The sequence below is a fragment of the Fonsecaea pedrosoi genome, assembly GCF_000835455.1.
Source record: "Fonsecaea pedrosoi CBS 271.37 unplaced genomic scaffold supercont1.6, whole genome shotgun sequence".
In the NCBI taxonomy this organism is placed as follows: domain Eukaryota; kingdom Fungi; phylum Ascomycota; class Eurotiomycetes; order Chaetothyriales; family Herpotrichiellaceae; genus Fonsecaea; species Fonsecaea pedrosoi.
The window spans coordinates 2,161,850-2,176,443 of NW_013550610.1; the positions used below are offsets into that span (position 1 = coordinate 2,161,850).

Below are 14,594 nucleotides of genomic sequence, written 5' to 3' on the forward strand. Positions count from 1 at the left end.
GCCAGGTACACAAACTCTCTACGTCCAAGTCGTACCTGACCCGACGTCGACTCCCTATTCATCTCTCGTTCCGATTTCATTGCTGGTTTAATCCATGTTTCCGCTTTGAAGGACAGTTGTTGGTTGGGGGTAAATGCAAGAGCAAACAAGCTAATCGCCTTCTCCGACAACTCGATGTGATACAGAAGCGGAGACATGTGTCAGGCCTCCAGCTATGACCTGAGACGTACGCACGGGGTCGTAGAACAGGACACTCAGTGTTCGTTTTTAGTGGGCGGAAGCTCGGAATTTACCTGTCTTGGGCCTCCCCAGGCTCAGTTCCGCAGCTCTATGATGGCACCTGGGGAACGCACGACTGACGCTAGGCCTAGAGTCTGGGACCCGTGGGGTTTTGGAGAGGCTCCCCCTTTGCATTAATTTAATGCTCACAGGCCTTTCCCTCAAGCATTGTTGACATCGTGCATTTCTTCCTCTTTACAACTGCTTCAGAGTTAAAGCACGACCCAAATGGCGGAAGAGAACTATGCGAATCCCACGGGGCCCGTGACAATCGGGAGCTTCATCCACAAGAAACCAGGCATGACGGAGGAAGACTTCTACCGGTATTGGTATACGCGTCACGGCGCCCTGGTCGCCCCATGGGCCGAGAAATACGGTCTCATCGGATACCGCCAGGTGAGTAACAGATAAACATAGCCTGCCTATTCACGGCCCACGGGATTGGTAGTCCCCTTTCACCTGAACCTCTTACATCGATTGATGGTGAAAGAGTCATACAAGACATGTTTTGACTGACTGTGCTACCGCGTGGGGGAAAAAAACAGTTCCATACTCCATCAGCAATCCGCAAAAAGTGGACAGACCTGACCGGCGTTCCTTGTGTGGACTGCGACGGGTTCGCTGAGGCAACCTTCTCCAGTATCGAGGGATACCTGTCGGCATCGCAGGACTCGTACTGGCAAGAAGTGGTGAACCCGGACCACGACAACTTCTGGGACAGCACGGCAAACACGACGATCTCGCCGGGATTGTGTTCCATGGCGGGAACTGTACGCTGGGTGATCAAGGACGGAAAGGTGATGCCTGATTTCAAGAAGGGGGCGCAGGATAATGTACAGACGTGATTGCGCCTTACACCTATCGAGCAGATTAGAAGCCAGAGTGTAGGGAAGGGATTAAGGATAGACCACATCCCTCCAGGTGTAACGTCAAGAGTGGAATAACGAAAGAATCAAAGATGAGCAGCAACTCCAGCTTCCTGGTCGACGACGAAATGTAACAGATTAGAACGGCCATGTTGGCCTTTTCGGATTGCCAGCTGGAAGTTGTGCTCTGGACGTGTGCTGTACAGAAACAGTCGGAGCCTGATATGGCCAAGTAGGTTTGACGCTGGCTCGCTCAGTTTCTACGGATGTCGCAAGGAATGAAATACTACAACTGGACGCATCTACACTACTGTCAGAGCTGAGACGTGCATCATGCAAGAGGGAAACCAGGATATCATGCAACGTAATCGATAGATACAGGTTCAAGTAGTGCATACTTTTCTCTCATGGCACACCCCCCTCCGTCGTCGTTGGCACACCTACGCTCAACTGGCCTCCTTGCTCACCCCGTGTCTGACCGCCGGTCGCCGCTCCGCGTCCATCTCCAGCCCGAGAACCCTCTCCCCCACAGGTGCAGTCACAGCTCTCGTCAACTGCTCTTTCGTGCTCTTGAGGAACCAGGCGATGACGGTCGTGATGGCCGCAAACGCGATCAACGTGTACCACACGTTGTGGTAGCTCTTTGCACTCGCGTCCAGGACCGCGTCGTTGAGAGCCTGGAGAATCTGCGGCGTCATACCCGGCACCTGGGCTATCAGGGTCTGGTTCGAGGTTGCATATGCTTCGAAAAGGGCCGGGAGATTATCCTGGGGAAAGCCGTCCTTGGTGACGGCGGTGGAGATGGCCTTTGGCAACATGTCTTTGAGACTGGATTGGTAGATCTGGCCGAAGACGGTGATGGCGATTGAGCCGCCAAAGGTCCCGGAGAGCGAGGCGACCATGATGGCCGTGGCGATCAGATGGTCTGGCGTGCACAGGCCGGCGATGATGTTCAAGACCTGAGATTCACAGCCGATGCCGAAGCCGGTTACGGCCGCGGCAAAGAACCAGGCGGCGAAGCTGACGTCGGGCTTGATGAGGATGAGAAGACCTCCGCCCAGGATCAAGAAGAGCATGGACAAGACTGCGATCCAGCGGCCTTCTCTTGTCAGTCTGAGTCCCGCCGCAGCTCCGGCCGACCCAAAGATCAGACTGACGCTGAACGGAAGCTGCCAGACGGCTTGTAAGACACCGTCGCTGGTGAAGAGCAAGACCACGAGCTGCGGGAGATATGCTTGACAGCCGATTTGGGCGAAGCTCCCCACAGCTCGGACAACAAGGGTGATGCCAAAGTTGCGGTGCTCGAACAGGCAGTGAGGAAACATGCCCTCGCTAGTCCCTTTCCAGTTCCAGATAAAGAGACCAACGAGGCAAAAACCTCCGATGACGAGTAACGAGATGATTGAAGCTGACGTCCAGGGCCGAGTAATGCCTCCTGCACTGAGACCGACGAGGAACATGGCCAGACCTCCCGCGAGCAAAAGGAGACCAAACCAATCGATCTTCATCAGCCGTTGCCACTTGGTGCTGTGTGTCGGATTGGGTCTGCTCGCTGGATGGTATAAGAGGAGGACACACACGAGGGCCAACACATACATGCCCGCCGACGTGTAGTAGCCTGTTCTCCAACCCTCGAGCTCGCCGCCATAGCCCTTTTTGATGAATACGCCTTCGATGATGGGAGACATGATGTACCCGACGCCGACGATGCATCCGCCAGTACCTGCAACGATGGGCCGTACGATCTTTGGTACCATCTCCTGCGTCAACGGGCCTGGGAGGTAGCACAGCACGAGACCGAAGCCTTGCAGAGTCTGACCGCCAATGATCATGCCGAAACTGTCCGCACGACCAGCCACAAGGGCACCCACTGTCGACAAGGCCAGACATATCATGACGAAGAGTTTCCGCCCGATCAAATCCGACACCTCTCCCACAGGGACCATGAGCACCGTGGCCACAACATACGGGCCAGTCGATACCCAGCCGACCTGACTGGCAGACTCGGGGAACCGACGCGCCACATAGGCAAGCGAAGAGGCGTAGGCCGAGTTCCCAAACGTGGCGACAAACCAGGTGATGTAGAGAGCGAAGAGGTTGGTGAAGACTGGGAGCGTCCAGCGAAACTCGGTGTTTTCAGGATCCTCGTTTCCAATGTCGGCCAATGCAGCGATGCCGGTGTGGTGGACAGCATGCTGCTTCGGAAACTCGTCGTGGGCCTGAGTCGAGCCGTCTGGCGTGTCCCATGACTTCTGAATGCTGTCTATATTGGCCTCGGTGTTCTCATGCATGGTCCAGGAAGAGGCGAGGGAGATATAGAGTGCAAGGTAGGTACTGGGGAAGGGATCGTGCTGTTTTAACCTGTACGTGTCATGCGTGTATGCTCCGGGTCAAGGGGAAGAGAGATGAAAAACGTGGCAGTCTGATCTTTCTGATATTGGGACTCGGTAGAAGCGTCGAGGCCACTGTTGAGTGGCCAGACTGCCAGACTTATAGAGTTTGACAAGCTCCAGCTAACCAGTTGAATATGGGGAAATTGATTAGCGATCAAGTAGCGATCCACAAGGTCGTAGCGGTCGACCAGTACTGACCGTGGTTGTTCTCCACCCCCGGAATTAGTTTGGTGGCTTCTCTGGTGCATCATCCAGTACCATGCTGTATCCCCAACCTGGTCCTCTCAGTTGGGCAGAGTGGCTGGCAGTTAAGTTGTAGCACTCCCGTCAATGTGACCGCGCTGCTATGATTTGTATTCGTGGTAGGCCATACCAAGCACATGATGGTGAGCTCGCGAAGTGTGAACTCTGTCTCTTCTCCAGGACTATTCCAATCTCATCGCTTAATTCCGGGGATCCAGTGGCCTAGTCTCGCCTTAGCAATAGCGGGGCTGACTTTGCCTGGGGATGCTGCTGGGGAAGATCGTTCCATTCGATACGTGCGTAGAGGCTTGAATCTGAAAGGCGATGTGCTCTTCACAGGCTGAGCATGGGCTGAAGACATTTCCGAAATCGGATATAGGAAGTTCAAGTGCACTGGTCACGTATCTCAGTTAGCAGTTGACGGGCAATCGACGGATAGATTTGCATAATTCCGGATAGACCAGACATCTCTTTCCACCAAGTATTTCAGAACCTCTACCCAAGGAGGTCTTCATGGTGTAGTATCGCGATCCGAAGGGTTCTGAGTATGAAGGCTGCACGCTACTATGGTGTCAGGGACGTCCGCGTCGAGGACGTCCAGAGACCACAACCCAAAGACGGCGAGATATTGGTACAGATTGCCTGGTGCGGAATCTGTGGAAGTGATCTCAAGAATTATACTGCTGGTAAGCGCTCTTGGCCAGTAACAGATGGCCAGAGCTCCTCGCTCTATATGGGCCAACTTCACTCGCTCACTTACCTCCAGGCTCGTTCGGTACGCCAACCAAGGATCGCCCCGACATCCATACTGGTGACAGGCTCCCAGTAACACTGGGACACGAGGCGTGCGGTCGAGTAGCAGAAACAACTGCTGGCTGTCCGTTGAAGGTTGGCCAGGCCGTAGTGATTGACCCCCGGCTATATTGCCTGCAATGTCGACCTTGCTTGGAAAAGAACACTCACCTCTGTGACAAGCCTGGGTTTCTCGGGCTAAGCGGAGGCGGGGGCGGTGGGTTTTCTGAATACGTCGCGGTTAGATGGCAGCAGTGCTATCCCGTCCCAGACTCTTTACTCGACAATGCATCTTTGATTGAGCCTTTGGCAGTAGCCAGACATGGTCTTCGAGTCTCAAAGCTCAAATCCTTCCAGGACAAGACGGCACTGGTTCTCGGCGGTGGACCAATCGGGCAGGCTGTTATCCACAATCTCAAGGCCGCCGGCACTGCTCAGATTCTGGTGTCGGAGCCAGCAGCATTGAGAAAAGCCCAGGCGGCAAACATTCCGAGTATCGTTCTGGATCCCAAGACCACCAACGTGGCAGAGGAAGTCAAGCGAAGAACCGACGGTGTCGGAGCCGATGTCGTCTTTGACTGTGCTGGAGTGCCGTCTGCACTCCTTGCCGGTATCGACGCTCTCAAGAAGAGGGGCACCTATGTCATGATAGCGTCGTGGGATAAGCCTGTAAGTCTTGAACTGACCAAAGGAAGCGGAAAAACATGCTCACGCCCTGACCCAGATCGAAGTCCCTTTGGTCGGGTGGATGAGCAAGGAAATCACCCTGGAAGCAGCTCTTGCGTACAGCGACGAGGACTTTCGGGGCGTGGTCGATGACTTTGTCGCAGGTATGCGATTCCCTCTGGTTATTATTCCAAACATACAAACTACGAGACTGACATCCAGGTAGGGAAATTCCAGGGAGCCGAGAAGATGATCACGAGCAGGATTGTCCTGAATGATTTTGTTCAGCAAGGCCTGCAACAACTTTTGGACTCCAAGGACGCCTGTGTAAAGGTTCTAGTCACGCCAACAACAGCCTGACGATGGTCAGACAAATCACCGAGGGCCACTGAGAGAGCATAGATACTATTAGATACTGAAATACCAGTAGAGAGTCGCTCTGAGGTGTCACGGTGTCGCGCGAATACAACACTTTCATTCCCTGCCACGCTACAAGGTTGTAATGATATGCCTTTCTTTCTTTACCCATGTTGAGGAACACGGCCGTGATTGACGTACTTGCTGCTTAAGACAGTATCATGGATAGCTCCCAGTAATATCTTTCAAACGACGCCGCCAGGTGTAACGATTTAATTCGATGAGCTTAAGTTGCTCCCTTCCTTCCGAGTCTAACATCATTGTCGTCTATTTCGACAAGTCACGTTGTCGGTAGGGTCCCCAAGAATGCTAGAAGTACGGCTTCTTCCTCCTGCTTTGATTGGCGGCCTTGTCAAGTACTATTTCGTATATCTGTAATACAAGTGACTTGATCTTCAACTCGATACTGGAATACAAGTGGTCTCACAGCGGTCGGTCAAAGGACATCACATTCGTACCAGAAATATCAGCTTGCATTCGAAGGAAACCGCGGGAAACCATGACCTCAAGGACTCTGATTACGGGTGCGGCGTCTGGTATGGGCCAATGCTGCGCCGTTGATCTGGCACGCAAGGGCGACAATCTGGTTCTATGGGACGTGAATGTTGAAGGGCTGCAGACTACTGTCCAGCTGTGTCTAGCTGAGAGCCCGGGTTGCAAAATCTCGACAGCGAGAGTGGACGTGTCCGATCGTGACGGGGTGACAAAAGCATTCGAAGACATCAAGACCGCTGGACTCAGTGTCACCAAGGTCGCTGCTGTGTCGGGGATTGTTCGCTTCAACTCGTTATTGAATCCACAGTTTGAGGACGCTGATCGCGTCATGCAAGTCAACTACCAAGGAGTGGTCAATACGATGCAGGTGGCTTGTCAAGACCTCATCCAGCACAAGGGGGCCGCCGTGATGATCGGCTCCACAGAGAGCATTATCGGTGGTGCCCCATTACACTCATACTGTGCCTCGAAACACGCGCTTCTGGGATTTTGTCGAAGCGCGGCGATTGAGCTGGGTCCTCATGGAGTACGTGTGAACATTGTCTCGCCCGGGAGCATCAAGACACCGATGTATCAGCCGGAGAAGCTGGGCCCTGCGGCGGTGGAAATGGATCGTGCAATGCAAGCCAGGACACCTCTCAGGCGCTTGGGAAAGCCGGAAGAGATTGCAAAAGTGGTGTCGTTCCTCCTCAGTGACGACGCGAGCTACATGACTGGTTCGAATGTGGTTGTCGACGGTGGAGTGACAGCATGAGGCTTGGGTCAGAGCAGAGTAAGGACAGTCCAGCGCAGCCTGCACGATCACAACTAGAGTGTATGAAGGGACTTATGCAACAGGTGGCACGTTGACTTTGGAGGGTTTATGCTCTGCGGAAATCCCATTACACTACGAACATAAGAACCTCGACTGCTCTAGAACCCGTGCACTCGGATGAAAAGGCTGCGAAGTGGGCTGTTTTAGCGCACTGTGGAATACATTGCTACCCAGTAAGGTATTGAATAACCGAGGCAGTCAAAGAAACATCCGGTCTTGAAGCGTAGGATCTTGACTGGTGCCAGAATTCCGAAGGATAAACCGTCTTCTGGGTTTCCGAAAACGTCGAGCGACGTCTTTCGTAACGGAAACAAGGAGGTCAAGCCTGAAATGTCAAGTAGCGGCCGCAGGATTACGATAATTAGTTTCAGTAGAACCCGTGCGGCTCTTTCATTCTGCTTCTTCAGATCGAAGAACAATACTAGAGACCGTTTGCGAATATGGCCGACATGACCATCCCCAAGAGGCACAAAGCCGCGGTGTACAGCCAGCCAGGGACGACGGTGATCGAGATTGTTGAGGTGGATACACCTGAGCCAGAAGAGGGCGAAGTGCTGGTCCGACTCAGTCACTCGGGCGTATGTCATTCAGACTACTCCTTCATCATGAACGCGTGGGAGCATATGCCAGAAAGCACGCCGCGCGGGCAGATCGGAGGCCACGAAGGGGTCGGCACGGTCGTCAAAGTGGGACGGGGTGTCAAGGCAAGGAAGGTGGGCGACCGTGTGGGTGTTAAATGGATCACCTCGACCTGCTTAACATGCGACATGTGCCTAGTCGGCGACGAAGGCCGGTGTCCGTTCAAGAAGGTCTCGGGCTACAGGAACCCTGGAACGTTTCAACAATACGTGTGCAGCGACGCAGCATATGTCACACCAATTCCCGACGGCCTCGACTCCGCGCTGGCCGCCCCTCTCCTGTGTGGAGGTGTCACGGTGTATAATGCTTTGCTCAAGGGCAACTTGAAGCCTGGGGACTGGGTGGCGCTTTCTGGTGCAGGCGGTGGTCTCGGTCATTTAGCCATCCAATATGCCAAGAGTATGGGTTTCCAAGTCATCGGCATCGATCACGGCTCCAAGAAGGAGTTTTGTCTCGGAATTGGTGCCAACGTCTTCCTCGACTTCACCCAGTACACCGATGCCCAATTGTTTGAGGAGGTAAAGAGAGTGACCAATGGCGGGTGCCACGCCGTGCTGGTACTCAACGGCTCCACCAAGTCTTACGACCAGGGATTAGACATGCTTCGCTACGGGGGGACGCTGGTCTGCGTCGGCGTGCCTGAAAAGGCCATGCCACTCCAAAGAGCACAGCCGCATTTCTTGATCACCAACCAACTAAGCATTCGAGGTACGTCCGGCCGGATGGCAATGTGAACCTCTGTTGACAGTACCACAGGAACAGTAGTTGGAAACCGGAGAGACGCTGTTGAGTGCATGAAGCCCGCGGCTAGGGGTGAGGTCAAGACCAAGATCAGCATTGAGCCCTTGAGCAAGCTGTCCCAGGTATGTGAAGGTCAAGTGGCCTTGTGTCAGTCGTGTGCTCACTCATGGACAGGTCTTTGATGATATGGGTTCAGGGCGGTTACAGGGAAGAGCTGTTATAGATGTCTGGAAGCTTTAAGACAAGGATATACCCAGGCTTGGCGTACTGAGAGCCCAGCGCAAAAGCGTTAATCAGAGGTAGAAGTTCCAGCCAGGCATTTGATCGAAGAGTAGACACAACAATGGCCCCGAAGTTTCTACATGATGGAGTCGCAGTGGCAGAGATTGTTTTGAGTGCCAAGAAATATTCCAGCCTCAAGTCGGCTAACTTGCTCAGCTGAGGATAAAGTCACCTGACCGTTCAGCTAAATGCTGATGACATCCAGCGGAATCGCATTGCACGACAACTGGACGCAATAATTCCGAACACCAGACACAACAACCACCAGCAGGGTCAAGTAAGATGCCCCGGATGCATAGTCTACACTCTCCTGCTTCGTTGGAATCTCTATTGAACCCCCACATCTCTCCAGGCTGCTTTGGCAAGCGCTACTACCGTTTACAATATGGTCGAGACTTGGTCGACTTGGGTGGACTCACCTCCCCGCAACCCCCCTATGCCTATCTTCGCCAGGCGTCCGCCCAGAATTCCGTTCTTGCTCGAGCTTTGGGTTAATTGCTCTCCCTATCCACTGTGGCTCGCTGGATGTATAATCTAAGAGACAATATCATGGATGAACGAACAACAGAGGCGTTGGGAGATGCAGGTCCAGACACCATCCTCTTGACCCGGTCCTCTTTGCCATCGTCGACACAACACTGTCGGACCAATTCGCGAGGCCAGAAGCGTCCAGTCGCGGGCACCAAACGCTCACAATATGTCACCCGAGCATGGTAAGTCTCTTCACCCGCAAGGAACAATGGCCCTAGCTCACTGTGGAACAGCCTAGAGTGCCAAAAACGCAAGATCAAGGTTTGACGAAGCCCTTGGGAAATCGTGGATGAGCTATGACTGACCTCTTGCCAGTGCTCTGGGGAACAACCCGGACCATGCTCTTCCTGTGGCGCGGCTTCGCTGCGCTGTGAGTACAAAAAAGGTCCTCGGACAAGGAGGACGTTCAAGAACGCACGCCCAGCAACCTCGTTAGTTTGAACCCTTCCAGTCTTCATCTGGAGACGACGATGTCAATTTGCCAACAAGAATATAGGTCGACCGAGCTTGACGAACTCGCTGAGATGAAATCCGCTAGCCCCCCTCAATTACTACCCAGCCCCCCAACGCACCTCAACTCACCCTTGATGCCGGTAGAAATGTCACATGGGATAGAGAAGACGCAGCAGCCTCCTCTCGCTCATCTTGACCTTCTCACAAGAATAGCACGGCTTGAGCAACAGTGGGCGGTGGAGCAAAGAAAGCAATCGGGTATGAGACAAACAGCCGATCAACTTGGAGATCAGACATCTTCGTTCGGCGCCCAGATGCCTGACCATGCCCGTCCAGACATTTTGTCGAGTGATGCCGGCGCTCTGGTCAATCAGATCCTCCCAATCGAAGTACCGACTTGGGATACCAGCCAGGGCGACGAGCCTGAACCTGCTTCGCATGATCTTCCCACGACGGATTTACCCAATATTGCTGACCAACAACCGCAGCATTCTCAGGCTCCCATTAGATGCTCGTTCTACGACCGTGAACGCATTCCTATATGTTGTACGCAAGATTTAAGACTCTCATTGAACCATGAAGTTGATGATGGGGTGGGAGCCGTGAGAATGGTATTGCAGAGATATTTTGAACTGTTGAACCCCCACTGTATGCTTGAAATTCCCCCTTGCTCCAACTTGTGGACATGATGCTAAAGTCTGCAGATCCTTGCTTGAACGAGTCTCAAATGTTGGCCCAGTTTGAGGAATATGTTGGGGCAACCGACGCATACCAGCCGAGCGTTGACACGGTCCGGTTTGGAGCACTGGTTCACCTCATCATCGCCTTGCTTGCGGTCTTACAAGAGTCGTGTCCCGACAGCGACGCGATCCCTGGGTGGGCTCATCATGAGAAGGGATCCCATTTGCTCACGCACGCGGGGCTGTTGGCGGAAGGGAATATGGTCACAATCCAAGCACTTATGATCAAGGCCACATATCTGCTATATGCCGAAAAGTACAATGCCTCATATGAAGCGGTAGGTCAGGCGGTGAGGGTTTCTTACCTGATCGGACTTCATAATCAAGGGGACAGGGAGGAAGACTTCAGCCCTTTCGAGATCCACATGCGGCAAAGGGTCTTCTGGTCTTTGTATATCCTGGAAAGGAACATTTCTCTGGTTGTCGGTGTGCCCTATCTGATTCGAGACCTGGAAACAAGAGTCCAAGTGCCTTCTGCCGTCGACGACAGGGTTATCGGGAGGACGGAACAACTACCTGAAGAATCGCCGTTGTCTTCATGTATCCCTTACCTGTACTGCACGATCAAATGGGCGCGACTTAGCTCTGAAATCTGGGATCATACATTTTGCGCCAATGCAACCAGGCCTGTGGATGAAGAGTTTATCGTCATCATGGACGCCCGCATTGAGAACCTACGCGATAGACTACCGCCGCATCTGCAGTGGAAGAACCGATCTAAATTAGACGACAAAGAGGGAGATGTGCCGGGATTCGCTTTGCGCCAGGCCCGAATCCTACATCTGGTATGTGACTATGGAAAGCCAACCTTGATTCTCTTATGAAATGATGGTCACTTACCTCGTCTGAGACAGCGATGTAACCATCTGCGCCTACAGCTCCGGCGAGAAGACCTGCTATCTTCTGATTTCCGCTCTCGAGACCTTGTCACCTGTCTCGAGATCGCACAGGATACGGTTGACACAATTCACGACTTTTGGTTCTCCTCGACGTCGGAAAATCTACAACGATATTCGTGCGTGGTATACGTCACTGGCGCTCTGATTGCCTTGACCGGTATACTACTCCAGCAAAAGTCTGACGAAGGGAGTCTTTGGAAGGCATCGAAATCCTTCCGGCGCGCCCTTCACGTCCTACATGACATAGCGCCCAGTCTACGCCTGGCACGATTCAATCTGAAAAAAATGGAACGTGTGATTGCGGCGGCCGAACGCATCTGCCAGTCTGTGGATGCCACTCAATCAGCCATTGAGGTTCCGTTGATGCCAGGGGAGGGCACGGTAAACCGGAAATTGCTTAATGATGCAGTCCCTTCCACGTCGATGGACATCATGGATGGCTTAAACTTTGGCTTTGGAGCGATCGAGGACAGTCCTGTTCGCATGATGTTCACTCCAGCATTTGATGCACATTACTGGGATCCACAGCTCCTGGGCCTCTGATCGCTACATCTTGAAATTCCAAATGGCACGCACAGGATTCGGCAATGTCAGGCTACGAACTTCAAGAGGGCACAGAAGCACCCTCGTGGGTCCAAACGTGCCATTCATCCACGGGATTGGGTGTATCGACTGCCCTAGATCGATCCAAGCAGGGGGTTCTGTTCTGGTCGATCAGCATTGCCACCTAGGCTTTCAGGAGTAGTATTAATTGCTCCAGCAATGGACTATTTCAGAATCCACCCGCTACGTGGAAGGCTCGACTCGCGGAGAGATTGATTGCCAAAGCACAGACAAGACGCCGACTAGAAACAGCTCCTTTTCATCAGCTTCAAAGTATGCTACTAGCTGCAGGACTATCAGAGGCTGCGGCTCCACGTTCCCGCTTCCTCGGTTCATATACTGCTCTCGGACGGACGGTGTGACTGCCGGAAGTACAGCACTGCAATCTGGCACCGACGCAGTCAATGTCTGGCCAAAGGTGAAGCATACCCCGTCTTAGCCTACACGGTTTTCTTCCTGTATCACAACCGCCTTCTCCATTGCTTCGGCGGCCGAATCCTCCGTCTTCCTCTTGATTGGGTTGTACAATTTACGAGCGACCTGGTCTGTGAACAAGTGGTCAATCTCTTGGAGGAAGAGTGTGGCCAGGATTCCTAGGCTGCCGAAGGCGATGGTGACGAGGAACACGATCTTCACGGCCCCAGAGAAGGACGACTTTTGCGCCGCGGCCACCGCGGCTTCGATGGCCGGATTCATGCCCGGCACCGTGGCGAGTGCAGCAGGCGAACCAGCAGCGAGCGCCTGTAGGAGGCTTTGCAGCGACGACGCAGGGAGTCCGGCCCCCAACGCGGCCTTGGGGATGTTCTTTGCCTCGAGACTCGCGGTTCGAGAAGATAAGATGGACGTGTAGACGTCAATGGCAATGCTTCCCGCACAGACGCGTATGGACTGGAAAACCCCAACGGCCAGACCAATGTCCTCGGCGTTTGTCGTGTAGGGCACCGAAATTGTGGGGATCCCTTCCACGAAGCCAGCAAATATGGTCCCAATGATGGAGATGACAATACTCTTGGTCTGGCTGTATTGCGTGGTGGATGCCATGGCGCCGATAAAGGCAGTCATGCCAATCGTGGCGATCAGAAGTTGCCACTTGATCCGACGGAACATGACATAGAACAGGCCACAAAGGACGTTTCCCAGTGTGTTCCCGCCAGATGAAGACATGGCGAGCCAGCCCTGCGTGACTAAGTCGGTGGTAAAAAGCTCCGAGACAATGAGAGGCCACATGATTCCCATGGAATAGTAAATCATCCCGCCAGAGCAGCCCGCGACCAAGAAGAGGAGGAACTGGCGATTTCGGAGCAGGCTTAGAGGAATCAAGGGGTGTTTGGGCATATAAGCCTCATACACAACCAGGGCAACTAGGGTCAGGAATCCGCAGACGATGGTAGCAATGACATGTGCCGATCTCCAGGGATACGCCCCGCCTCCCCAGCTCAGACCGATCAAGAAAACAACCATTCCGCCAATGAACAAGAGCATGCCTCCCACATCGAGGGTTTTGACCACATTCCACCTCTTTCTATTCCCCTGGAGCATGGAGAACTTTGGCGGGAAGTAGAATACCACAATCAAGAGGAGACCGACCGAGGTGACGATGATGTGGATATAGTAACTCCAACGCCACGTGGCGTGTGTGTGAGAGATCAACGCCTTTGCAATGACCGGTCCAAAGGCCGCGCCGGGAATGGTGACGGCCAACGCATAGGCATTGGTCAGCCCGCGATACTTGAATGGCACTAGTTCTGGCAGGACCGTGGCATATGAGAGTTGAACAGGCTGCGAGAATCCCAGGAGGACGTTGGAGACGATCATGGCGCCGATGGACTGCGCGGTTGCACCAGCAATGGCGCCGACGAGAGCCACAATGTTTCCTCCGATGGTGAACCAGCGCCGACCAAAGATGTCGGACAGGCGACCGAAGAGGAGGCACGCCACCGCCGCGGTCAGGGTGTAGCTCAGCGAGATCCACAGGTAGCTGTCGCTGGGGCCGAGTTCTTCGTTGATGGCGGTGAGACTGTTTGACGCGAGGGTCCAGCCAAAGTAGCCGGCATTGCAGGTGATTCCGAACGCCTAGCAGTAACGCATTTGGTTAGCCGACATGTCAAGATCACAGGGACACCAGAGAGTATGTGGGATCTTGCCAGAAACGTTCCCAGAAACTGGGGAGTCAGGTAGTAGCTCAAGGGGAGCTTCTCATACGTCGTGTTCTGCGCGGAGCCATCATCCTCGCCCTGCTCCGGCAACGGCGGCGCATGGCCAGTGGAGTCAGATACATGGACCAGAGTCCCCTCTGTCGTCTTCTCCTGGCGGTGTCCTTCCACCGTGGACATGGCGTATCGGCTATTCAAGATCCAAGGACAAATACCAAGCAAAGACTCTAGAAGCAGCAGAATATGAATATGGACGAGAATTATTAGTGCGAAGCCAATTCCAGACAAGACACGCTCCCCGTGTGCTTGACACTTGCTTGTGTCTGGCATATATATGCCTCTGTCTCGGAATCCGGATCTTGGATGTCCACAGTCCAATTGAAGCTGCTTTGCTAGTTCTATTTCCGAGTTGTCACTGAGTCACACACCATACTACTAGTATACCATGCATAACCACAGGAGAAATTCCGATAGCCTCGGGAGTTGGGTGTGAACTACCTGGATAACTGACTTGACTACTGCTGATAGGGTTTGATCGGCCATCACCGCCACCACTACTCACAGAGACGAGTGATCGCATCACGGAAT

The 14,594-nt window shown here is 53.5% G+C and overlaps 7 protein-coding genes across 7 annotated transcripts; 5 read left to right on the forward strand and 2 right to left on the reverse strand.

The window, feature by feature from the left end:
* Nucleotides 1-507: 507 nt before the first annotated feature.
* Nucleotides 508-1,124, forward strand: Z517_09612 (uncharacterized protein; the record flags this gene model as incomplete). The annotated part of the gene is made up of 2 exons (XM_013425520.1): nucleotides 508-675; nucleotides 825-1,124. The coding sequence occupies 2 exons, from the start codon at nucleotides 508-510 to the stop codon at nucleotides 1,122-1,124; spliced, it is 468 nt and encodes a 155-aa protein (XP_013280974.1).
* A 467-nt stretch (nucleotides 1,125-1,591) lies between these two features.
* Z517_09613 (uncharacterized protein) lies at nucleotides 1,592-3,436 on the reverse strand (the record flags this gene model as incomplete). The annotated part of the gene is made up of 1 exon (XM_013425521.1): nucleotides 1,592-3,436. One exon carries the CDS (start codon nucleotides 3,434-3,436, stop codon nucleotides 1,592-1,594), a length of 1,845 nt encoding a protein of 614 aa, XP_013280975.1.
* An 892-nt stretch (nucleotides 3,437-4,328) lies between these two features.
* On the forward strand, nucleotides 4,329-5,599 carry Z517_09614 (chlorophyll synthesis pathway protein BchC; the record flags this gene model as incomplete). Its single annotated transcript, XM_013425522.1, has 4 exons — nucleotides 4,329-4,467; nucleotides 4,548-5,242; nucleotides 5,298-5,403; nucleotides 5,466-5,599. The coding sequence occupies 4 exons, from the start codon at nucleotides 4,329-4,331 to the stop codon at nucleotides 5,597-5,599; spliced, it is 1,074 nt and encodes a 357-aa protein (XP_013280976.1).
* A 556-nt stretch (nucleotides 5,600-6,155) lies between these two features.
* On the forward strand, nucleotides 6,156-6,905 carry Z517_09615 (uncharacterized protein; the record flags this gene model as incomplete). Its single annotated transcript, XM_013425523.1, has 1 exon — nucleotides 6,156-6,905. One exon carries the CDS (start codon nucleotides 6,156-6,158, stop codon nucleotides 6,903-6,905), a length of 750 nt encoding a protein of 249 aa, XP_013280977.1.
* Nucleotides 6,906-7,405: 500 nt separating this feature from the next.
* Z517_09616 (uncharacterized protein) lies at nucleotides 7,406-8,585 on the forward strand (the record flags this gene model as incomplete). The annotated part of the gene is made up of 3 exons (XM_013425524.1): nucleotides 7,406-8,312; nucleotides 8,361-8,467; nucleotides 8,520-8,585. The coding sequence occupies 3 exons, from the start codon at nucleotides 7,406-7,408 to the stop codon at nucleotides 8,583-8,585; spliced, it is 1,080 nt and encodes a 359-aa protein (XP_013280978.1).
* Nucleotides 8,586-9,757: 1,172 nt separating this feature from the next.
* Z517_09617 (uncharacterized protein) lies at nucleotides 9,758-11,793 on the forward strand (the record flags this gene model as incomplete). The annotated part of the gene is made up of 3 exons (XM_013425525.1): nucleotides 9,758-10,259; nucleotides 10,316-11,136; nucleotides 11,206-11,793. 3 exons carry the CDS (start codon nucleotides 9,758-9,760, stop codon nucleotides 11,791-11,793), a joined length of 1,911 nt encoding a protein of 636 aa, XP_013280979.1.
* A 495-nt stretch (nucleotides 11,794-12,288) lies between these two features.
* Z517_09618 (uncharacterized protein) lies at nucleotides 12,289-14,186 on the reverse strand (the record flags this gene model as incomplete). Its single annotated transcript, XM_013425526.1, has 2 exons — nucleotides 12,289-13,926; nucleotides 13,968-14,186. The coding sequence occupies 2 exons, from the start codon at nucleotides 14,184-14,186 to the stop codon at nucleotides 12,289-12,291; spliced, it is 1,857 nt and encodes a 618-aa protein (XP_013280980.1).
* Between the last annotated feature and the right edge of the window lie 408 nt (nucleotides 14,187-14,594).